General features: G+C 42.5%; 1 protein-coding gene across 3 annotated transcripts in view; it reads right to left on the bottom strand.

The window, feature by feature from the left end:
• Positions 1-3,548: 3,548 nt before the first annotated feature.
• LOC110501777 (leishmanolysin-like (metallopeptidase M8 family)) overlaps positions 3,549-23,171 on the bottom strand; it is a 28,073-nt gene continuing 8,450 nt past the window's right edge. For all 3 annotated transcript variants that reach the window (XM_021579600.3, XM_090215998.1, XM_090215999.1), the window contains 12 exons: positions 20,349-20,527; positions 7,840-7,945; positions 7,600-7,694; positions 7,316-7,433; positions 7,000-7,107; positions 6,590-6,666; positions 6,253-6,363; positions 5,831-5,963; positions 5,323-5,482; positions 4,861-4,991; positions 4,357-4,567; positions 3,549-4,238 (listed from right to left, as the gene is read on the bottom strand). In XM_021579600.3, coding sequence (XP_021435275.2) covers positions 4,138-4,238; positions 4,357-4,567; positions 4,861-4,991; positions 5,323-5,482; positions 5,831-5,963; positions 6,253-6,363; positions 6,590-6,666; positions 7,000-7,107; positions 7,316-7,433; positions 7,600-7,694; positions 7,840-7,945; positions 20,349-20,527 — 1,530 coding nt within the window. In that variant the 3' untranslated portion in view covers positions 3,549-4,137. The remainder of the gene's footprint in view (positions 4,239-4,356; positions 4,568-4,860; positions 4,992-5,322; positions 5,483-5,830; positions 5,964-6,252; positions 6,364-6,589; positions 6,667-6,999; positions 7,108-7,315; positions 7,434-7,599; positions 7,695-7,839; positions 7,946-20,348; positions 20,528-23,171) is intronic.

Here is a 23,171-nt window from a genome sequence, read left to right as displayed (position 1 = left end):
CACAGGTGTGATTACTACCCCTGAGGGTTTAGAGCTTGAGGTAGTCACCTCATAAAAATACTTGGGAGTATGGCTAGACAGTACACTGTCCTTCTCTCAGCACATTTCAAAGCTGCAGGCTAAAGTTAAATCTAGACTTGGTTTCCTCTCCTATTTCACCCCAGCTGCCAAACTAACCCTGATTCAGATGACCATCCTACCCATGCTAGATTACGGAGACATAATTTATAGATCGGCAGCTAAGGGTACTCTCAAGTGGCTAGATGTTCTTTACCATTCGGCCATCAGATTTGCCACCAAAGCTCCTTATAAGACACATCGCTGCACCCTATACTCCTCTGTAAACTGGTCATCTCTGTATACCCATCGCAAGACCCACTGGTTGATGCTTATTTATAAAACCCTTTAGGCCTCACTCCCCCTATCTGAGATATCTACTGCAGCCCTCATCCTCCATATACAGTGCCTTGCGAAAGTATTCGGCCCCCTTGAACTTTGCGACCTTTTGCCACATTTCAGGCTTCAAACATAAAGATATAAAACTGTATTTTTTTGTGAAGAATCAACCACAAGTGGGACACAATCATGAAGTGGAACGACATTTATTGGATATTTCAAACTTTTTTAACAAATCAAAAACTGAAAAATTGGGCGTGCAAAATTATTCAGCCCCTTTACTTTCAGTGCAGCAAACTCTCTCCAGAAGTTCAGTGAGGATCTCTGAATGATCCAATGTTGACCTAAATGACTAATGATGATAAATACAATCCACCTGTGTGTAATCAAGTCTCCGTATAAATGCACCTGCACTGTGATAGCCTCAGAGGTCCGTTTAAAGCGCAGAGAGCATCATGAAGAACAAGGAACACACCAGGCAGGTCCGAGATACTGTTGTGAAGAAGTTTAAAGCCGGATTTGGATACAAAAAGATTTCCCAAGCTTTAAACATCCCAAGGAGCACTGTGCAAGCGATAATATTGAAATGGAAGGAGTATCAGACCACTGCAAATCTACCAAGACCTGGCCGTCCCTCTAAACTTTCAGCTCATACAAGGAGAAGACTGATCAGAGATGCAGCCAAGAGGCCCATGATCACTCTGGATGAACTGCAGAGATCTACAGCTGAGGTGGGAGACTCTGTCCATAGGACAACAATCAGTCGTATATTGCACAAATCTGGCCTTTATGGAAGAGTGGCAAGAAGAAAGTCATTTCTTAAAGATATCCATAAAAAGTGTTGTTTAAAGTTTGCCACAAGCCACCTGGGAGACACACCAAACATGTGGAAGAAGGTGCTCTGGTCAGATGAAACCAAAATTGAACTTTTTGGCAACAATGCAAAACTTTATGTTTGGCGTAAAAGCAACACAGCTGAACACACCATCCCCACTGTCAAACATGGTGGTGGCAGCATCATGGTTTGGGCCTGCTTTTCTTCAGCAGGGACAGGGAAGATGGTTAAAATGGATGGGAAGATGGATGGAGCCAAATACAGGACCATTCTGGAAGAAAACCTGATGGAGTCTGCAAAAGACCTGAGACTGGGACGGAGATTTGTCTTCCAACAAGACAATGATCCAAAACATAAAGCAAAATCTACAATGGAATGGTTCAAAAATAAACATATCCAGGTGTTAGAATGGCCAAGTCAAAGTCCAGACCTGAATCCAATCGAGAATCTGTGGAAAGAACTGAAAACTGCTGTTCACAAATGCTCTCCATCCAACCTCACTGAGCTCAAGCTGTTTTGCAAGGAGGAATGGGAAAAAAATTCAGTCTCTCGATGTGCAAAACTGATAGAGACATACCCCAAGCGACTTACAGCTGTAATCGCAGCAAAAGGTGGCGCTACAAAGTATTAACTTAAGGGGGCTGAATAATTTTGCACGCCCAATTTTTCAGTTTTTGATTTGTTAAAAAAGTTTGAAATATCCAATAAATGTCGTTCCACTTCATGATTGTGTCCCACTTGTGGTTGATTCTTCACAAAAAAATACAGTTTTATATCTTTATGTTTGAAGCCTGAAATGTGGCAAAAGGTCGAAAAAGTTCAAAGGGGGCCGAATACTTTCGCAAGGCACTGTACAACATCCGTTCTGCAAGTCACATTCTGTTAAAGGTCCCAAAAGCACACACATCCCTGGGTCGCTCGTCTTTTCAGTTTGCTGCAGCTAGGTACTGGAACGAGCTGCAACAAACACTCAAACTGGACAGCTTTATCTCAATCTGTAAATTTAAAAACTCAATCATGAACACTCTTACTGACAGTTGTGGTTGCTTTGCGTGATGTATTGTTGTCTCTACGTTCTTGCCCTTTGTGCTGTTGTCTGTGCCCAATAATGTTTGTACCATGTTTTGTGCTGCTACCATGTTGTGTTGCTACCGTGTTGTTGTCATGTGTCGCTACCATGCTGTTTTGTCATGTGTTGCTGCCTTGCTATGTTGTTGTCTAAGGTCTCTCTTTATGTAGTGTTGTCTCTCTTGTCGTGATGTGTGTTTTGTCCTATATATATTTTTTTATGAATCCCAGCCCCCGTCCCCGCAGGAGGCCTTTTGCCTTTTGGTAGGACGCCATTATAAATAAGAATATGTTCTTAACTGACTTGCCTAGTTAAATAAAATAAATCCCACTAGATATGGAGCTTTCACCAGGAAAGAACTTCACGTTAACAACAATCTGCTGTAAAAATGAATTGAAATACTGCATTGTTACATTGAATAGTGTTGAATCACTGGACATGTCATAAAATGTTAACTGAAAAAATGGCTTGATGAAAATGTAGGTGATTCATTTACTGTAAGGTCTGAGAATGTTGCAAACCTTGCACGACAACACTAGGAAACTGAACATCCTCATTTTACAGTTCTGATGAGGGGAATAAAGTATTCATTTTAGAATAGGTGGTAATTCATAAAGAAGCACTGGCACCTTACCATGATCAGCTAGCTACTCTTGAGGTATGGCTTCTTCTGATTTAGCTTACAGCTTACTGGCATCTCCTTCATTAATTCGATAAAGAAAAAGTGCAATCAATGGCTTCTTTTCCCCTTTTCTGATAGTAGCCTGCACTTGGCACACACCTTCCCAGTATTCTGATGCTACTGTCTGGAGTACAGCGGCCCTAAAAGGGCAAAGTAGTGTGTCAGGAGGACATCGAGAAGCTAAACTCTTGAGTTCTCCCTGTGTGCATCCCAAATGGCACCCTATTCCCTTTATAGTGCACTATTGGCACCCTATTCCCTTTAAATAGGATGCCACTTGGGACTGTCTTAATGTGCCACAAACCGTGCCATGACTGGGATTGGAGACTGTTCAGAGAGAGGAGAGAAAAAACGTATAGAGAACATTAAGACTTTCCAACTGTAATTTCAATGCCTTTCCTATCCTCAGACTTTCAAAGGACAAAGGTTAGTATTGTTTTCATTGATTATATCTAGCAATTTCATGAACAGTCATTGACAATGGGCCACTGTCCTGTCTGTTTCAAAACTAACATTAAAAGAAGTTCTAGGTTGTAGAAATGTGTTTAAACTAGACAGATAAGGTATTGTGGTTCAAATCCTTCTTTCAGGCATTTATAATACATTTACATTTTTCACTGCATTTTGTTTTAAGAATCAACATAACATTTGTTGAAAAGTATCACACATTTCCCTGACTTTGATGGGGCTAATGTGATTGTTTCCTAAACAACAGTCCTGACGTTTCCTTGATGATTTTCCAAGGATCAAATCCTATTCTCTATAGAGCACTACTTTAGGCCTGGGTAGATACACAGCCCCAGGCAGAGAACCTTTCAGCCAGTCAGTCAGCCACCCACCTACCCAGCCAGTCAGTCAGTCAGTCAGCCACCCACCCACCTACCCAGCCAGTCAGTCAGTCAGCCACCCACCCAACCAGTCAATAGGTCCATCACAAGTAGTGCACCATGTAGGGAATAGGGTGTCATCTGGGCCTCAGCCTCAGGCAAAGAAACTTTCAGTCAGTCAGTCAGCCAGCCAGCCACCCGCCCAGCCCATCAACAGTAGTGCACTATGTAGGGAATAGGGTGTCATCTGGTCCACTGCCCCAGGCACAGAACCTTGCAGTCAGTAAGTCAGTCACCCAACCAGTCAGTCAGTCACACAGTCAGTCAGTCAGTTCCGCACACACAGGATAAATCCAGCTAGCAGAGGGATGAGGTTTAACAATAGAAGCCACAGAGTTACCACTAAGCTGGAGGAACTGGAGCACGGGTCTGGAAGAGAGGCAAAACACTTCCTTAATACCAAATGTTTATATAATGTATCTAGGTATAAAGTATATATGTGTGTGCATGAATATGGAAGGTAGGAAAGACAGGCAGGGGAACTCACCAATAGGAACTCTCCTGGTACTATTGAGGGGAGGCAGCTGTTGTGGTAGAGGGCAGGCGCTACAGAAGTCTGAGCAGGCAGGACAGACGAGAACCCCGTTGTAGACCCAGTCATTAACACGCACACTAACTCTCAGCAGCTGACCGGTATGCACACACTGAAACTCAGTATCCTGCACCCATACTGTCAGACCCTGGGTAGAGCAAGACATCTGGAAACAACCACAATATAACATTTCATTGTTTGTTTTTTGTATGGGTCACTTTAAATATCTGCCTGTCACACATTTATAACAGGGTTACCTATTTGTTAACCCAAAACACATACATTAGACTGAGAATTTGTGATTCTGTAAGATCATGTGATAAAAGGATGAGACTTAAAGGTGGTAAACATTATTAAGAAGACTCCCACAGTACATAGCTTGCAAAATATGGAAAAGTGACTAAACATAGATTGCAGAGATGCTGAAATGGAGATATCTATTGCATTTTTCTGCATTACCTTATAACAACCACTTCCCCAGTCAGGGTAGGTCATGCGCCTGGTACACTGCTCCATGATGAAGGATGTCTTCTGGTACAAACAAACAGAGTCTGGACCATACTGCTCAGCGCCATAGTTCCTCCACCAATCTGGAAGCAGTGTCAGGTAACCTACTTGTAAGTAGGGTTGCAAAATGAAGGAACATTTCCCAGAAACACAATTTTCAGGTTTTCCATAAATCCCAGTTGGAAGATTCCCAGAATTAGGAGGGAATAAGCAGAGAGGGAAAATGGAACACTCCAACAGGGAATCATCCAACTGGGAATCCTCCAGCTGGGATTTCTGGAAAACCTGGGAATGTTGTGAATGTTTCCGGAATTTTGCAGACCTTCTAGTGAGTGAACAGTTTCAGAGTACATTGTCCAAGGCCCAGCCAGGTCTGAGGCACCAAGAACAATGCAAGAAGGAAATGGATATTACCGGGTTGGTTCTCCTGGACCCTGCAGTAGGAATTGCGTTGGTACTCTCCACTCAGGTGCCAGCTGAATTCCTGGCTGAAGGGACAGTAGTCAGCGATCTCCACAGCTCCACCGTAGGAGGCAATGTCCCTCACAGAGACATCAGGGATATGGTCAAAGTACTGCAGGAGGGGAAGTGGACAAGATTTACTATATGGGGTGTACTATGCAGGTCACAAGTGGTCAACAACATCTTAAATAAAGACCATTTTAAATGTATGTTTTGTTTGGTTTTGTTGCCTTTTTTTGTCTTATAGGTACAAACTATGCTTGGGTGCAAGTGTTAAGTAAATCGTTGTGTCATACACTTGCAATATTTATGTTTGTCTTCTAATCCTCTGTAGTGGTACAATAGGTTTCTGACACAGACTCTTGCTAGCATCATGTGGTTATCACTGGGTGTATTGTCATAGCGTCAATTTCTAGAGTTTGTGACTTTGAAGGATGGCATTGTGAGACTAGTATTTTACCTGGTAGTCCAGGGGTATGTCCTGAGGGTACTTCTGCAGGTTGCAGACAGCCACAGCCAGCTGGTCCTGCCTGCAGGTTAGCTGGAGGGGTGTGGCACGCACCGTGTCACAGTAAGGGGTCACCACTTTACGACTGAAAAACAATAACACACCGAGGGTTGGATCAGGTAGAGCCACAGTTTGTCATTTAAATGTTTTTATTGTGTTTAAAAAAAGTTGTTTAAATACAGTTTGTTACAATTTCTAATAGAGTTTCTAAGGCTTGATGTTTGTGTTGACAGAAATGTTGACATATGAGACAGGGTGCATTGTCTGGTGCTACTTTAAATTTGTTTAGGGGCATGCCATGTGCCTAGACATTTAGATGTTTCAGCCTGTTGTGTACAATAAGAAACCTTAACTCTGATTAGACACCTTCTTACCTCTGACGTTGCCTTTCAATCCAGAACTTACAGCTTTTCATCACAAAGTCACAGCCCAGGCCCTTGCCCCAGTCCAGCCTCTCTGCCATGCTGTAGTTGGCTCTGTACCAACTACATAGGAGACAAAGATGACCCGAACACATTGTACATCAAGTCAGGTAAACTCTTAAACTTCAATACAAATCATGTGTCAAAGTCAAAAACTTTCAATCACACCAATGCTCAAGAAAAAAGAGCCAAGTTGTTTAATAGTCAAAGCTCTTGAAATTACATAAAATGTAAAAGTCATTATTTTCTTGTATTCCATATATTTTCTGGAAACAGTCAGCAACCTTACCCTGTGTCTTCCATGATGGCCAAGGTGATCCTAGAAAACACTCTGTTTTGTGTGTGCGATCCAGTCATTGCTTCGTTCTGTTATCAATACAAACAGGAGAATCATCAAAGTATCATAAATAGATTAATAATGAACCTATATGAGCATATAAATGCTGACGATGAGTAGTGAACTATAGATAAATAAGAAATACAGAATTCACAATAGTTATACAGACTATGAAACTGAGTGAAAGGGTATGGTGTGGTTAGGTCTATATCAGGAATTCCATTACAGCATTCCGTTCTACTAGGCTGAGTAAAGATACACCACAAACGTAGGCTACACATATTGTACAGAAAGGAATCATTTCAGATAACAATAAAAACTAAGCACAGTACAATGCCACCAATCTTCAGCCCTCCTTTTACCTCTAGTAGCCTCTTCTCCCAGTGGTTCAGCTCAGTACCCATCCCTCCCTGGTTCTCCAGCTCCATACCCTCCAGAATGGGACAGCCAAAGTGTCTCCTCGCTTCCTCCTGCCAACACATGCAGGGATACAGGACATAAACATGAACCACATTACAGGACAGTACAGGGCAGCGCAGCACAACATAACAAAATAGCACAACACCACACAGAACAGCCCAGCATAGCCACTACAAAAGGGACATACTGTATCTACCCATGACAAATGCATGTAAATACATAATTTAATGGTGAGGAGGTTAAAACGAGGATTCTTACCACAACACGCGGCGTCACTAGAAGATGCACTTCATGACGGACCATCACTCCACCACGGATGTCCCATAATCGAGTCACTCTACGTATCACAGCATCACTCCATTGATACAGGCCTAAACTATAATAGAAAGCAAAAATAGTCTTAAATGTTAACAAAATGAATGAGAAAATACAATGCACAACAGAAAAACAATTACAATATCATCTAAGCCTACTGGTTATTACAAACAGCACGATTATAAAAACAAGTCTGACAGCAGAGGAAAATGATCAAGTATACATACCTCTCGTTGAATGCTGGTAGTCCACTTGCAAACCGAGGTGTCAATGGCTTACCATTATAATCATGATAAAACGCAAACAGCCCTGCTGAAAAACCCTTTTGGACAGATACGTAAAGATTACATTACTCAATCAATAATGCAATCTGTGTTGGACAGGTTTGATTGATTATCGTATTTATTTAGTAATTCATGACAAGCTTTGCCCCAATAGGAATATAAAGTAGATTCCAATGCACCCACCAAGGCATGTATGATTTCGTGTTTGACAGTTGACAGCATGCTCTCAAACTCCTGAGGTTGGGTGGATATCATATTGGGGCACAGGTTGGCATATCCAGCAATGGGCCTGAAAAGGTAAAGAGAGTGAAACTGACATTCATATGATATCATTGGGTTAAAATACCTATTCAGGGGCCAATAACTACCATGTCACCTACAGACCCAATCACTACCTACGGCAATCTGAAATATCCTAAAATGCTGCCATTCTAAAATATATTCTAAGGGTGTATATAACCAGGTGTGTATACACAGTAGGGGTGCAATGGTTCCCCAAACCCACTGTTCAGTTTCTGTACTGCAGGAACATTAAATGCTATTTACAATGTTCAGCATTCACAATGTTCCTTGCATTGTCTATTGTGACCAAATTGTGATGTTGCGCCTCTCAAGTTGACTCTGATGCTGCGTTTGTAACCATGTGGAAGGTGGGAATTGACCAGTTATGAATTCGTAAATACTACTTGGATTCATTTGCGTGATTTCAACTCGTTGAGAAACGCTGATTGGCTAATGGCCAACAAGCTGTGGCAACCAAAAACTAAAAGTACAGCTGTCATACTTATAAAACAAATTATAGAGTTAAAAAACAACATTAATAGATTTCTTCTTTTAAATAATGCTTTCTTGTTGCATGTACAGTAATGGCTGAAAATGCTGTTAGAGGACATTTCCTTAGTAGGTGACGTCAGAGGTTACCATGTGGGAGAAGTGGGTGCTCAGGGTGATAGACGAGTTTTCCACTAGTAATTACCAGTTTGAGGACCGTTCAAGTGGATTTTCCCAGTTGTATGTGGTAAATTCCCACTAGGATACGAACGCACCATGACACTGCCTCTTTCAGTGCCAGATGCGCACTTATAAACGGGGGCGTGTCTGTAGTGTGGTACGGCTTCCACTCCGGGGTAATGTGATTGGCCAATTAATTGAAAACGTCGGCTTTGGTTGGCTTACAAAAAGCCAACCAACGGGTTACTACCCGTGTTCTGAAATGGGTGCAAGAGGGAAGATCGTAATGTGGCTTGAGCACTGTCACGAGGTGGTGAAAGAAACCCCTTATTCCCAACTACCGAGAATGGGCATAGATCCGCGACTTTAAACAAAAATATTAACATGGCCTACCTACCGCTCTTGTAATGTCTTTGGCCTGGTCAGAATCAGCTGCCAAGGGCTGCTTGAATGCAGGGGAGACTACGTGTTGTTTCTTTGCGTTACCATCTTGCTCCAGTATACTGGGATGATGTCGGCAAAAATGTGTCAACATATCAGAGGTGTTGGCAGCTGGATATGCTGTTGTCGTTTAAAGTTGGGACATATTGTTAACATTTTATCCACAACTCTCTGTCCATCGCCGTTGTAATCTACTTGGAAGCAAAAATGTTTCCAAACTGGAGATATAAATGGAGGACAACTAAACTATATGGAATTGCTTTAATAAGGTCAAGGATAATTTGGCTATTTGATTTGGAATTTTAAGACCCCTTGACGCATCAAAAACATATACAGTACCAGTCAAAAGTTTGGACACCTACTCTTTCAAGGGTTCTCTTTATTTTTACTGTTTGCTACATTGTAGAATAATAGTGAATACAAAACAATGAAATAACACATATGGAATCATGTAGTAACCATAAAAAGTTAAATATATTTTATATTCTTCAAAGTAGCCACCCTTTGCCTTGATGACAGCTTTGCACACCCAGCATTCTCGCAACCAGAGGCATGAGGCAGTCACTTGGAATGCATTTCAAGTAACAGGTGTGCCTTGTAACCTCTAACAGCTACCCCCCTACTTTTTTCATTTTCCGCCTGAAGACAAATCTGACTGCCTATAGCTCAGGCCCAGGACCAAGGATATGCATATTCTTGGTTTCATTTGAAAGAAAACACTCTGAAGTTTGTGTAAATGTGAATTGAATGTAGGATAATATAACACAATAGATCTGGTTTAGATAATACAATGAAAAAACCATATGTTTTTTCATTTTTTATTGTTGTATCATCATCTTTAAAATGAAGACAAAACAAACATTGAGATAGGATGATGGGGACAATTTCAGTGAAACGCATAAGAGGGCAACAGTACTTGTGCAAAGTTTCAGAATGATAACTTCCAAAATGAGTGTGCTACATGACATTTATCATGAAGTCACCCAGGTGTCCCACACAAGTAGCCCAAATGTACCCAAGTGGCCAAATTGGTGAAGTTATACATTTTGAATGGAATAACTATATACAAAATACCAAAATGGTATTCTAACACACCCCCTCCAAAAATTGAGAAAAAACATGAACAAAAATATATATACATTTACAAAATAACACTTTCAATATTTGGAAGACCCTCAGTCCTCTACACAATATTGTGCTGCTCTTTCTGCTGTAAAGGTGATGGGGGACTTCATTTTGCAAATAACACAGCGACGCCTCCGTGTTGTGCCCTTTTGGCCCTGAGGCACATCCATGCCTGCAGAAATAAATTTGGGCAGATGAACACCACTTGTGGCAGGAGCTGGATGAACCAGCTTCAGTGGGGGATGGACAACTTGGCACTGGGGGCTCCCATTCGGAGTCAGTGTCACTGTGAAAGAAAATGTTCAGTTAGAATAGTTTCACATATGAGCCCTGTATCAACAGGTATAATAAACAGATATATATAGAGTACATGGAACATAAAGTTGAATATATTATTATAGACCTGCTAGATCTACTGTCTCATTTATATTATGACAGACCAGCTAGATCTAATGTCTTTATTATATTACAACAGACCAGCTGTATCTACTGTCTCCATTTCACTTTGGCCATTGTTGTGGGCCTGCCCTCCCCTCAACAGCCTCAAATAGGCTATTTCATGTGGGGGTGGGGTAGGACGGCAGATACACGCATCTCACATTTCATTACATAACATTTTTATATATTGCTACTACATTTTTTTTTAAATCACAAATATTATTTTATATTATTAATTTCAAATAACAACATTAGCATGAGAAGAACTTACCAGTCCAAAATGATGTCCTCTCCGTTCACAAAATATTCCTCCATTTGGGAATCGCTAAATGAATCGTCCTCCAACAATCTCTCTGTCTCACTTTCCCGATCAATTTCTTCTAAAATTGTGTATACATCTGTATATCTAGACTTAGATTTAGCTTTCCCTGACTTAGTCGCCATACTGATTGATATATAAACAGCTGAAGATGCGCTTTACCAAAACAACACTGTGCGTAACATGCATGGCTCCTTCCGGTATGAATCTTCAATGGCGAATGACCCTCTTTACGCCGTTTACTACATGGGTTGGTCTTGTTATATAAATATTCATACACATAGCTCATATAAACAAAGACATTCCGTCGTAAGAACACATACACCCAGCCATAAGACTGACCCCCTCTTCCTTATATAAACACACATCTCATCTCCCTCTAACTGGCCGGTCCCAAGAGCAAAGAACTTTTGCTGTGCACCAATGGGGCCCGCTCTGGCTAGAGCAAGGCCCGCCTCCAACCCTCCGACCAGTCAAGAAGACCGAAACGACAAGACTCCACCTACTTTATTCTATGTATAAAAATGTATGTAACCATTGTATAGGTCTCTTTTTCACCTGGCTCCTTGCCGAGTTATGTGAACTAGGTCCGTGCACGTAAAACTGCGGGACAAGATATCTCTGACTCATTAAAACTGTCTTTTGTTACAACTGAAATCCACTCTGTCCAGCGTCCGTGATTTGGTCTCAACTCTCCAGTATTTGAACACTAACAGTCTTCCAACAGATAAACATTACATATGGCCATTTACCTCAGCTCATTGGCTATCTACCCAGCTAGATTTCAAGACAATCAGTGGTCATTGGGTTAAAATACAGTCAATCAACGAAACAGCGGTCATATCATTGGTGCACAATGATGTCATTACTTGTCTTCAAATCAGTTTCTTTCAGTCAATACGTCCCGCGAAATGACCCATCAGGTTTGGTTGTGTTGCAATGAAACCAAACATGTTGATTGCAATGAAACCAAACATGACTGGAAAAGTCACGTTTAGTGTGTGTATTTACATCGAATGTGTCGTCGAAAATGTAATGAGACAGAATTCACGACACAAGCGGTTCACAAAATGTTTCGTGTTAGGCTATAAAAATACATTTTATCAAACAAAAAGACCATTCATTGTGTAACAATGACCATTGGGATTGCAAACAGAGGAAGATCGTCAAAGGTAAACAATTTATTTTATTGCAGTTTGTGATTTTGTTACGCCTGTGCTGGTTGAAATAGTTGTTTTTTATGGGGCTCTATCCTCAGATAATCACATTATATTCTTTCGCAGTAGATCCTTTTTAAAATCTGACAAAGCAGTTGGATTAGCAAGATTCTAGGCTTTCGAAACATGAGACACTTGTATTTTCATGAATGTTTAATATGACTATTTATGTAGCGATCACCGTATGTTGTCGAATTTCATTCCGCTAACGGGTTCGGAGCACAGAGGTTAAAAAGTTAATTTGGCGATTTTTTTCCCTTCTTAATGCGTTTGAGCCAATCAATTGTGATGTCGTGATGTGACTAATTAAACGTAGTAGGTCATTATTCGATAAACAGCAGTAATCACATTAATGATCCTCAATTAAATCATGAAACAATTAACTTGGAATTTGGGGCCCCATGGGAAAAGTTGTTTACCGAGTTACTATCTCCCGACTTAAACTCTAAAGATTACCAAAATAGCTCTTCTTACATCAATAAGTCAATTGTTATTTCCTCATATCAGTCTTATTCTGAACGTCGTTGACCATGTAAAACCTGCACAAACGCTAACTTAAGTGATGAATCTGCGATACACTAATTGTCTTAAATATTTTCTTTACTAACTAACTAAATCACTAACTAACTAAATCACTAACTAACTAAATCACTAACTAACTAAATCACTAACTAAATACATAAAAACACATACACGGTTTGGAAACTACGCTCACAGTAGTCAGAATATTTAGCCCCATAACAACCACTCATTCAGATTTGAAATGCAACATATATTTACGCATAGATGTCTCTCTTTTGAAACCACTCAATCCAGTCTATGGCGAGTAGTTCGATGTCAGTTTCTATATGTCCACCAGAAGTCACAATGTCCTTAGTTGTATGCTACTTTGTCTTGGAGTGTTCGTTAGAATAGATACATCAGAGGTGTACCACCCGGTGGTGATGGGGATCTATTCTTCTCTCCAGTCTTTGGTCAATTGTCCTAGACTACTTTACATGCAGAGCTGCAGGCGGTGCATGTTTTGGTCTAGTCTATCTTCTTCACTCGTCGAGAGTTTCAGAGGGTCTTACCATTTTCTGGTCTTGGAGATTTAACCATTTCAACGTGTGGATCAGGTCCTCACATTCTCTGGTCAGTATTTAACGTCCTTTTAAGCACTCTGGCCTTGGACGGCGTTCCGTCCTGTTGACACAATGTCTGTGTTCATGTTTGTGTGGTTACTAACTGGGCCCAGGTTTATATGAAAAGCCATCTCCTTAAGGCTAAAATCACATTTCTATCTTTTCAAAAGTATTCATAATAATTTATTTTATACAACATTTAGATGTAAACCTGATAAATAGCACGTGTACACTTTCAGAGTCACAGTCATCTTGTTACATAGTCTTTCTGATCATTTTAACGACATCACAAAATATACATTCATTTTCAATATTCCATCCCTCGTCATCCCCAACGTTTGAATGTTGAAACATATTGTCCCAGTGTCTGTTTGTTAATGTTGAAGTTTTGGCAAGAGTCTCAAGACAAAGCACATTCCTCTGTTCAATACTGCAAGGCAAGAGAGAGAAACTTTACGACCGGGGTTAAGTCATAAAACCATCCCAACTCCCCTCTTCCTCTCTAGTGGGAGAGAAGGGGGGGGGGGGGTCTGGCAATCTGTGCCAAGCTGATCTGGCGCCTTTGATCCTCACCAAGCTAGAGAGTCATGACAGTGATGTGTAGGGGTCGTACACATAAGTTAGCCCTATTTCGTAAAAGACCAAGTCAATATTACGTCAAGAACAGCTTAAATAAGCAAAGAGAAACAACAGTCCATCATTACTTTAAGACATGAAGGTCAGTCAATCCGGAAAAAGTCAAGAATTCTTCAAGTGCAGTCGCAAAAACCATCAAGCGCTATGATGAATCTAGCTCTCATGAGGACCGCCTCAGGAAAGGAAGACCCAGCGTTACCTCTGCAGAGACTGTTATACTTTTGGCAAGTCGGTTAGTGCACTTTGTGCATGACACAAGTCATTTTTCCGACAATTGTTTACAGATTATTTCACTGTATCACAATTCCACTGGGTCAGAAGTTTACGTACACTAAGTTGACTGTGCCTTTAAACAGTTTGGAAAATTCCAGAAAATGATGTCATGGCTTTAGAAGCTTCTGATAGGCTAATTGACATAATTTGAGTCAATTGGAAGTGTACGTGTGGATGTACTATAAGGCCTACTTTCAAACGCAGTGCCTCTTTGCTTGACATTATGGAATATCAAAAGAATTCAGACAAGACCTCAGAAAAAATTGTAGACCTCCACAAGTCTAGTTCATCCTTGGAAGCAATTTCTAAACACCTGAAGGTACCATGTTCATCTATACAAACAATAGTATAGTACGCAAGTATAAACACCATGGGACCACGCAGCCATCATACCGCTCAGGAAGGACACGCATTCTGTCTCCTAGAGATGAACGTAATTTGGTGCAAAAAGTGCAAATCAATCCCAGAACAACAGCAAAGGACCTTGTGAAGATGCTGGAGGAAACAGGTACAAAAGTATCTATATCCACAGTAAAACGAGTCCTATATCGACATAACCTGAAAGGGTGCTCAGCAAGGAAGAAGCTCCTGCTCCAAAACCACCATAAAAAATGCCAGACTACGGTTTGCAACTGCACATGGGTTTAAAGATCGTACTTTTTGGAGAAATGTCCTCTGGTCTGATGAAACAAAAATAAAACTGTTGGGCCATAATGACCATTGTTATATTTGGAGGAAAAGGGGATTGCTTGCAAGCCGAAGAACACCATCCCAACTGTGAAGCACGGGGGTATCATCATGTTGTGGGGATGCTTTGCTGCAGGAGGGACTGGTGCACTTCACAAAATAGATGGCGGCATGAGGGAGGAAAATTATGTGGATATAATGAAGCAACATCTCAAGACATCAGTCAAAAAGTTAAAGCTTGGTCGCAAATGGCTCTTCCAAATGGACAATGACTCCAAGCATACTTCCAAAGTTGTGGCAAAATGGCTTAAGGACAACAAAGTCAAGGTATTGGAATGGCCATCACATAGCCCTGACCTCACGCCTATAGAAAACGTGCGGGCAGAACTGAAAAAGCATGTGTGAGCAAGGAGGCCTTACAAACCTGACTCAGTTACACCAGCTCTGTCAGGAGGAATGGGCCAAAATTCACTCAACTTATTGTGGGAAGCTTGTGGAAGGCTACCCGAAACGTTTGACCCAAGTTAAACAATTTAAAAGGTAATGCTACCAAATACTAATTGAGTCTATGTAATCTTCTGACCCACTGGGAATGTGATGAAAGAAATAAAAGATGAAATAAATCAATCATTCTCTCTACTATTATTCTGACATTTCAGTCTTAAAATAAAGTGGTGATCCTAGCTGACCTAAGACAGGGCATTTTAATTAGGATTAAATAACAGAAATTGTGAAAAACGAAATGCATTTGGCTAAGGTTTATGTAAACTTATATGTAAACTTCCGACTTTCAACTGTATTTCCATATGTGTTATTTCAAGTTCTGATGTCTTCACTGTTATTCCACAACGTATACAGTGGGAAAAATAGAGAAAAACTCTTGAATGAGTAGGTGTACAAACTTTTGACTGGTACTGCATTTAAACTCAGCATAAAAGAAACGTCCTGTCACTGTCAACTGTTTTATTTTCAGCAAACTTAACATGTGTAAATATTTGTATGAACATAAGATTCAACAGACATGAACAAGTTCCACAGACATGTGACGAGCAGAAATTGAATAACGTGTCCCTGAAAAAAAGAGGGGGGAGACACAAAATCAAAAGTAACAGTCAGTATCCTGTGTGGCCACCAGCTGCATTAAGTACTGCAGTGCATCTCCTCATGGACTGCACCAGATTTGCCAGTTCTTGCTTTGAGATGTTATCCCACTTCCACAAAGACATTTCTGGGGGGGAATTGCCCTAGCCCTCACCCTCCAATCCAACAGGTCCCAGACGTGCTCAATGGGATTGAGATCCGGGCTCTTCGCTGGCCATGGCAGAACACTGACATTCCTGTCTTGCAGGAACGAGCAGTATGGCTGGTGGCATTGTCATGCTGGAGGGTCATGTCAGGATGAGCCTGCAGGAAGGGTACCACATGAGGGAGGAGGATGTCTTCCCTGTAACGCACAGATTTGAGATTGCCTGCAATGACCACAAGCTCAGTCCGATGATGCTGTGACACACCGCCCCAGACCATACGGACCCTCCACCTCCAAATCGATCCCGCTCCGGAGTACAGGCCTCGGTGTAACGCTCATTCCTTCAACGATGAATGCGAATCCGACCATCACCACTGGTGAGAGAAAACCGCGACTTGTCAGTGAAGAGCACTTTTTGCCAGTCCTGTCTGGTCCAGAGATGGTGGGTTTGTGCCCATAGACGACGTAGTTGCCGGTGATGTCTGGTGAGGACCTGCCTTACAACAAGCCTACAAGCCCTCAGTCCAGCCTCTCTCAGCCTATTGCAGACAGTCTGCACACTGGTGGAGGGATTGTGTGTTCCTGTTGTAACTCAGGCAGTTGTTGTTGCCATCCTGTACCTGTCCAGCTGGTGTGATGTTCAGATGTACTGATCCTGTGCAGGTGTTGTTACACGCGGTCTGCTACTGCGAGGACGAACAGCTGTCCATCCTGTCTCCCTGTAGTGCTGTCTTAGGAGTCTCACAGTATGGACATTGCCATTTATTGCCCTGGCCACATCTGCATGCCTCCTTGCAGCATGTTCACGCAGATGAGCAGGGACCCTGGGCATCCTTCTTTTGGTGTTTTTCCAGAGTCAGTAGAAAGGCCTCTTTAGTGTCCTAAGTTTTCATAACTGTGACCTTAAATGCCTACCGTCTGTAAGCTGTTAGTGTCTTAACGACCGTTCCACAGGTGCATGTTCAGTAATTCAAATCAAAGTGTATTTGTCACGTGCGCCGCATACAACAGGTGTAGGTAGACCTTACAGTGAAATGTTTACTTACAGGCTCTAACCAATAGTGTGAAAAAAGGTATATGTGTGTGTTTGTGTGTGTGTAGGTAAGTAAAGAAATAAAACAGTAAAAAGACATGAAAATAACAGTAGCAAGACTATATACAGACACTGGTTTGTCAGGCTTATTGAGGTAGTATGTACATGTAGGTATGGTTAAAGTGACTATGCATATATGATGAAAAGAGAGTAGCAGTAGTGTAAAAAGCGGGGTTGGCGGGTGGTGGGACACAACGCCGTTAGCCCGGTAAGCCAATGTGCGGGAGCACTGGTTGGTTGGGCCAATTGAGGTAGTATGTACAGTTAAATTGACTATGATAAACAGAGAGTAGGGGGAAGCACACAATGCAAATAGTTCGGGAGTCTTATGGCTTGTAGGTAAAAACTGTTAAGAAACCTTTTTGTCCTAGACTTGGCACTCCGGTACCGCTTGCCATGCGGTAGTAGAGAGAACGGTCTATGACTGGGGTGGCTGGGGTATTTGACAATTGTTAGGGCCTTCCTCTGACACCGCCTGGTGTAGAGGTCCTGGATGGCAGGCAGCTTTGCCCCAGTGATGTACTGGGCCGTACGCACTACCCTCTGAAGTACCTTGCGGTCGGAGGCCGAGCAATTGCAGTACCAGGTAGTGATGCAACCGGTCAGGATGCGCTCGATGTTGCAACTGTAGAACCTTTTGAGGATCTCAGGACCTATGCCAAATCTTTTTAGTTTCCTGAGGGGAAATAGGCTTTGTCGTGCCCTCTTCATGACTGTCTTGATGGGTTTGGACCATTATAGTTTGTTGTTGATGTAGACACCAAGGAGCTTGAAGCTCTCAACCTGCTCCACTACAGCCCAGTCGATGACAATGGGGGCGTGCTCGGTGCTCCTTTTCCTGTAGTCCACAATCATCTCCTTAGCCTTGGTTACGTTGAGGGACAGGTTGTTATTCTGGCACCACCCGGCCAGGTCTCTGACCTCCTCCCTATAGGCTGTCTCGTCGTTGTCGGTGATCAGGCCTACCACTGTTGTGTCGTCTGCAAACTTAATGTTAATGATGGTGTTGGAGTCGTGCCTGGCCATGCAGTCGGGAGTGAACAGGTAGTACAGGAGGGGACTGAGCACGCACCCCTGGGGAGCTCCAGTGTTGACGATCAGCGTGGCAGATGTGTTGCTACCTAACCTATCCTTACCACCTGACGACCCGTCAGGAAGTCCAGGATCCAGTTGCAGAGGGAGGTGTTTAGTCCCAGGTTCCTTAGCTTAATGATGAGCTTTGAGGGTACTATGGTGTTGAACGCTGAGCTGTAGTTAATGAATAGCATTCTCACATAGGTGTTCCTTTTGTCCAGGTGGGAAAGGGCAGTGTGGAGTGCAGAGTTTGCATCATCTGTGGATCTGTTTGGGCGGTATGCAAATTGGAGTGAGTTTAGGGTTTCTGGGATAATGGTATTGATGTGAGCCATTACCAGCCTTTCAAAGCACTTCATAGCTATGGACATGAGTGCTACGGGTCTGTAGTCATTTAGGCAGGTTGCCTTTGTGTTCTTGGGCACAGGGACTATGGTGGTCTGCTTGAAACATGTTGGTATTACAGACTCAATCAGGGACATGTTGAAAATGTCAGTGAAGACACCTACCAGTTAGTCAGCACATGCCCGGAGCACACGTCCTGGTAATCCGTCTGGCCCCACAGCCTTGTGTATGTTGACCTGTTAAAAGGTCTTACGTCGACTATGGAGAGCCTCAGTGTTGCTTGCCTCGAAGCGAGAATAGAAGTGATTTAGCTCATCTGGTAGGCTCGTGTCACTGGGCAGCTCGCAGCTGTGCTTCCCTTTGTAGTCTAATAGTTTGCAAGCCCTGCCACATCCGACCAGCGTCAGAGCTGGTGTAGTATGATTCAATCTTAGCCCTGTATTGACGCTTTGCCTGTTTGATGGTTCGTCGCAGGGCATAGCGGGATTTCTTGTAAGCGTCCGGGTAAGAGTCCCGCACCTTGAAAAGGCAGCTCTACCCTTTAGCTCAGTGCGAATGTTGCCTGTAATCCATGGCTTCTGGTTGGGGTATGTACGTACAGTCACTGTGGGGATGACGTCCTCGATGCACTTATTGATAAAGTCAGTGACTGATGTGGTGTATTCCTCAATGTCATCGGAAGAATCCCGGAAAATGTTCCAGTCTGTGATAGCAAAACAGTCCTATAGTTTAGCATCTTCATTGAACAAGCAGAGGAGATTTTCATCAAGGATCTCTGTACTTTGCTTGGTTCATCTTTCCCTCAATCCTGACTAGTCTCACAGTCCCTGCTCCTGAAATAAAATCTCTGCAGCATGATGCTGCCACCACCATGCTTCACCGTAGGAATGGTGCCAGGTTTCCTCCAGACGTGACACTTGGCATTCAGGCCAAACAGTTCAATCTTGGTTTCATCAGACCAGAGAATCTTGTTTCTCATAGTCAGAGTCCTTTAGGTAAACTCCAAGCGGGTTGTCTGTCATGCTTTTTAGGAGTTGCTTCAGTCTGGCCACTCTACCATAAAGGCCTGATTGATGGAGTGCTATATAGAGATAGTTGTCCTTCAGGAAGGTTCTCCCATCTCCACAGAGGACCTCCAGACCTGTTTTTGCTTTGTCATTATTGCGTATTGTGAAAATGTAATACATTTTAGAATAAGGCTGTAACGTAACAGAATGTGGAACAAGTCAATGGGTCTGAATACTTTCCGAAGGCACTGTATATGTGAGAGATAACAGAAAGATCTAGGAAACATATTTGACATGTATTTAACGAGTCTTGTGAGCGTCCTAGAGCAAAGCAAGAGTCTCACCTTTACACAGAGGGGTCATACTAGTGTGTAGCCCAAACTGTTGGCACACCACACACAGAAGTTGCAAAAAAAAGCTGATATCTCTAGTTTAAACTGACAGATAATTATGGGGATTTTTATTATGCTAATTCGATTTCTGCAGCCTTTGGAGTTAATGTATTTATTCAGGTTCACATTGTGTACCGAACTGAGGTCCCTGTACCAAACAGTTGGGGAACGAATACGTGTACCGTTACATACATAAGCATTTCGCTACACTCGCAATAACATCTGCTAACCATGTGTATGTGGCCAATAAAATTTGATTTGACATTCCTAATAAAGATGTACCGTTACACCCCTAATAAAAGGTGTATAGGGTTGCAGGCTTACCTGTCCAGCTCAGACTCCAGCTGACAGTATGCAGCATAGGCCACAATGTTCTCCTGTCCACAGCGTTCTGTAGTCACCCCGCTGACGTAGAGGACAAAATCAGCCCCTTCCACCCCCTTCCCATCCGGAGCTCCTGCTGAGCCACACGACCTCCCGGTCTCGCTGCACACCTTGCATTGCTGGAAATCCGATACACAGAATACCATTTTTATTTCATTTTAGTTATTTAACCTTTATTTAAACTGGAAAGTCACATTGTGACCCAGGTCTCCTTTACAGGTGAGCCCTGAATCTACAAGTAAGACTTGAAATACCTTGCATTACTGAAAATCACATGGACATAATAATAATAATAACATCGTCAAAGTACAGTACTTAAGACCAACATCAGCCAACCTTTCTATAGGCCTACCAGTTGAGCATATTTTTTAAAATACATGTTTAATTGATAGGGATAGGTGGAATAAGCAGGGAGAGAGCGGGAAGACCGTGTGAAGAACGGAATTGGATCCCACGCAGGCATGTGGATCGCATGTGCATCGAGGGCGGTTTCTTATCATTCCATTTAACCTTGGTTAGTCTCATTGAGATAATGTCTTTTGAAGAAAGACCTGTTCAACATAGCAGCAGAACGCAATAATAGCAAGTCAGATGAGAAGATATCCTGTAGAGGAAACCCAGTTGAGCATGTAAGCATAGGTTTTAACTATTCATTTCTTCAGGCCAAGTCAAATAAAACTGTATTTAAAGTGATTAAATGTACTGTATGTCTAAAAGAATGTCACTGGTTAAAAAGGCCAAGCTTAAAAGGTGAGTAACAAGCAATAGAGGTCGTCCTTTGCGCTCAGTTGGAAGAGATTGGCCCATGTAACGCCAGGGTAGTGTGTTCGATTCCCGGGACCACCCATACATAAAATGTAAGCACACGACTAAGTCGCTTTAGATAAAAGTGACTACTAAAATAAATACAGTGGCAATAAAAAGTATGTGAACCCTTCAGAAATACCTGGATTTACACATAAATTAGTCACAAAATTACATTTGATCTTCATCTAAGTCACAACAGACAAACCCAGTCTGCTTAAACTAATAACACACAAATTCATGTATTTTTCTTGTCTATATTGAATACATAATTTAAACATTCACAGTGTAGGTTGGAAAAATTATGTGAACCCCAAGGCTAATGACCTCTTTCAAAAGCTAATTGGAGTCAGGTAACCTGGAGTACAATCATTGAGACAAGATTGGAGATGTTGACTAGAGCTGCCCTGCTCTAGAAAAATAAATAAAAAAAGATTAAGAATTGTTGACTTGCATAAAGCTGGAAAGGGTTACAAAAGTATCTCTAAAAGCCTGGATGTTCATCAGTCCACGGTAAGACAAATGGTCTATAAATGAAGAAAGTTCAGCACTGTTGCAACTCTCTCTAGGAGTGGCCGTCCTGCAAAGATGACTGCAAGAGCACAACGCAGAATGCTCAATAAGGTAAAGAAGAATCTTACAGTGTCAGCTAGACAAAGAAATCTCTGGAACATGCTAACATCTCTGTTGACGAATCTACTATATTCAGCAAAAAAATAAATGTTCCTTTTCAAGACTCTGTCTTACAAAGATAATTTGTTAAAATACAAATAACTTAACAGATCTTCAATGTAAAGGGTTTAGACACTGTTTCACATGCTTGTTCAATGAATCATAAACAATTAATGAACATGCACCTGTGAAACGGTCGTTACGACACTAACAGCTTACAGACGGTAGGCAATTAAGGCAACAGTTATGAAAACTTAGGACACTAAAAAGGCCTTTCTACAGACTCTGAAAAAACACCAAAAGAAAGATGCCCACGGTCCCTGCTCATCTGTGTGAACGTGCCTTGGACATGCTGCAAGGAGGCATGAGGACTGCAGATGTATGTGGCCAGGGCAATAAATGGCAATGTCCGTACTGTGAGACGCCTAAGACAGCGCTACAGGGTGACAGGACAGACAGCTGATCGCCCTCGCCATAGCAGACCACGTGTTACAACACCTGCACAGGATCAGTACATCCGAACAGCACACCTGCGGATGGCAGGTACAGGATGGCAACAACTGCCCGAGTTACACCAGGAACACACAATCCCTCCATCAGTGCTCAGACTGTCCGCAATAGGCTGAGAGAGGCTGGACTGAGGGCTTGTAGTAAGGCAGGTCTTCACCAGACATCACCTGCAACAACGTCACCTATGGGCACAAACCCACCATCACTGGACCAGACAGGACTGGCAAAAAGTACTCTTCAATGACGAGTCATGGTTGTGTCTCAGCAGGGGTGATGGTTGGATTCGTGTTTATCGTCGAAGGAATGAGCGTTACACAGAGATCTCTACTCTGGAGCGGGATTGATTTGGAGGTGGAGGGTCACAGCATCATTGGACTGAGCTTGTTGTCATTGCAGGGTATCTCAACGCAGTGTGTTACAGAGAAGACATCCTCCTCCCTCATGTGGTACTCTTCCTGCAGGCTCATCCTGACATGACCCTCCAGCATGAAAATGCCACCAGCCACACTGCTCGTTCTCTGCGTGATTTCCTGCAAGACAGGAATGTCAGTGTTCTGCCATGGCCAGCAAAGAGCCCGGATCTCAATCCCATTGAGCACCTGGGACCTGTTGGATCAGAGGGTGAGGGCTAGGGCCATTCCCCCCAGAAATGTCTGGAAACTTGCAGGTGCTTTGGTGGAAGAGTGGGGTAACTTCTCACAGCAAGAACTGGCAAATCTTGTGCAGTCCATGAGGAGGAGATGCACTGTAGTACTTAATGCAGCTGGCGGCCACACC

The sequence above is a fragment of the Oncorhynchus mykiss genome, chromosome 22 (assembly GCF_057628025.1).
Source record: "Oncorhynchus mykiss isolate SJ-2025 chromosome 22, ASM5762802v1, whole genome shotgun sequence".
In the NCBI taxonomy this organism is placed as follows: domain Eukaryota; kingdom Metazoa; phylum Chordata; class Actinopteri; order Salmoniformes; family Salmonidae; genus Oncorhynchus; species Oncorhynchus mykiss.
The sequence above is the reverse complement of the archived record's forward strand: the minus strand, read 5'-3'. Positions and strand labels throughout refer to the sequence as shown.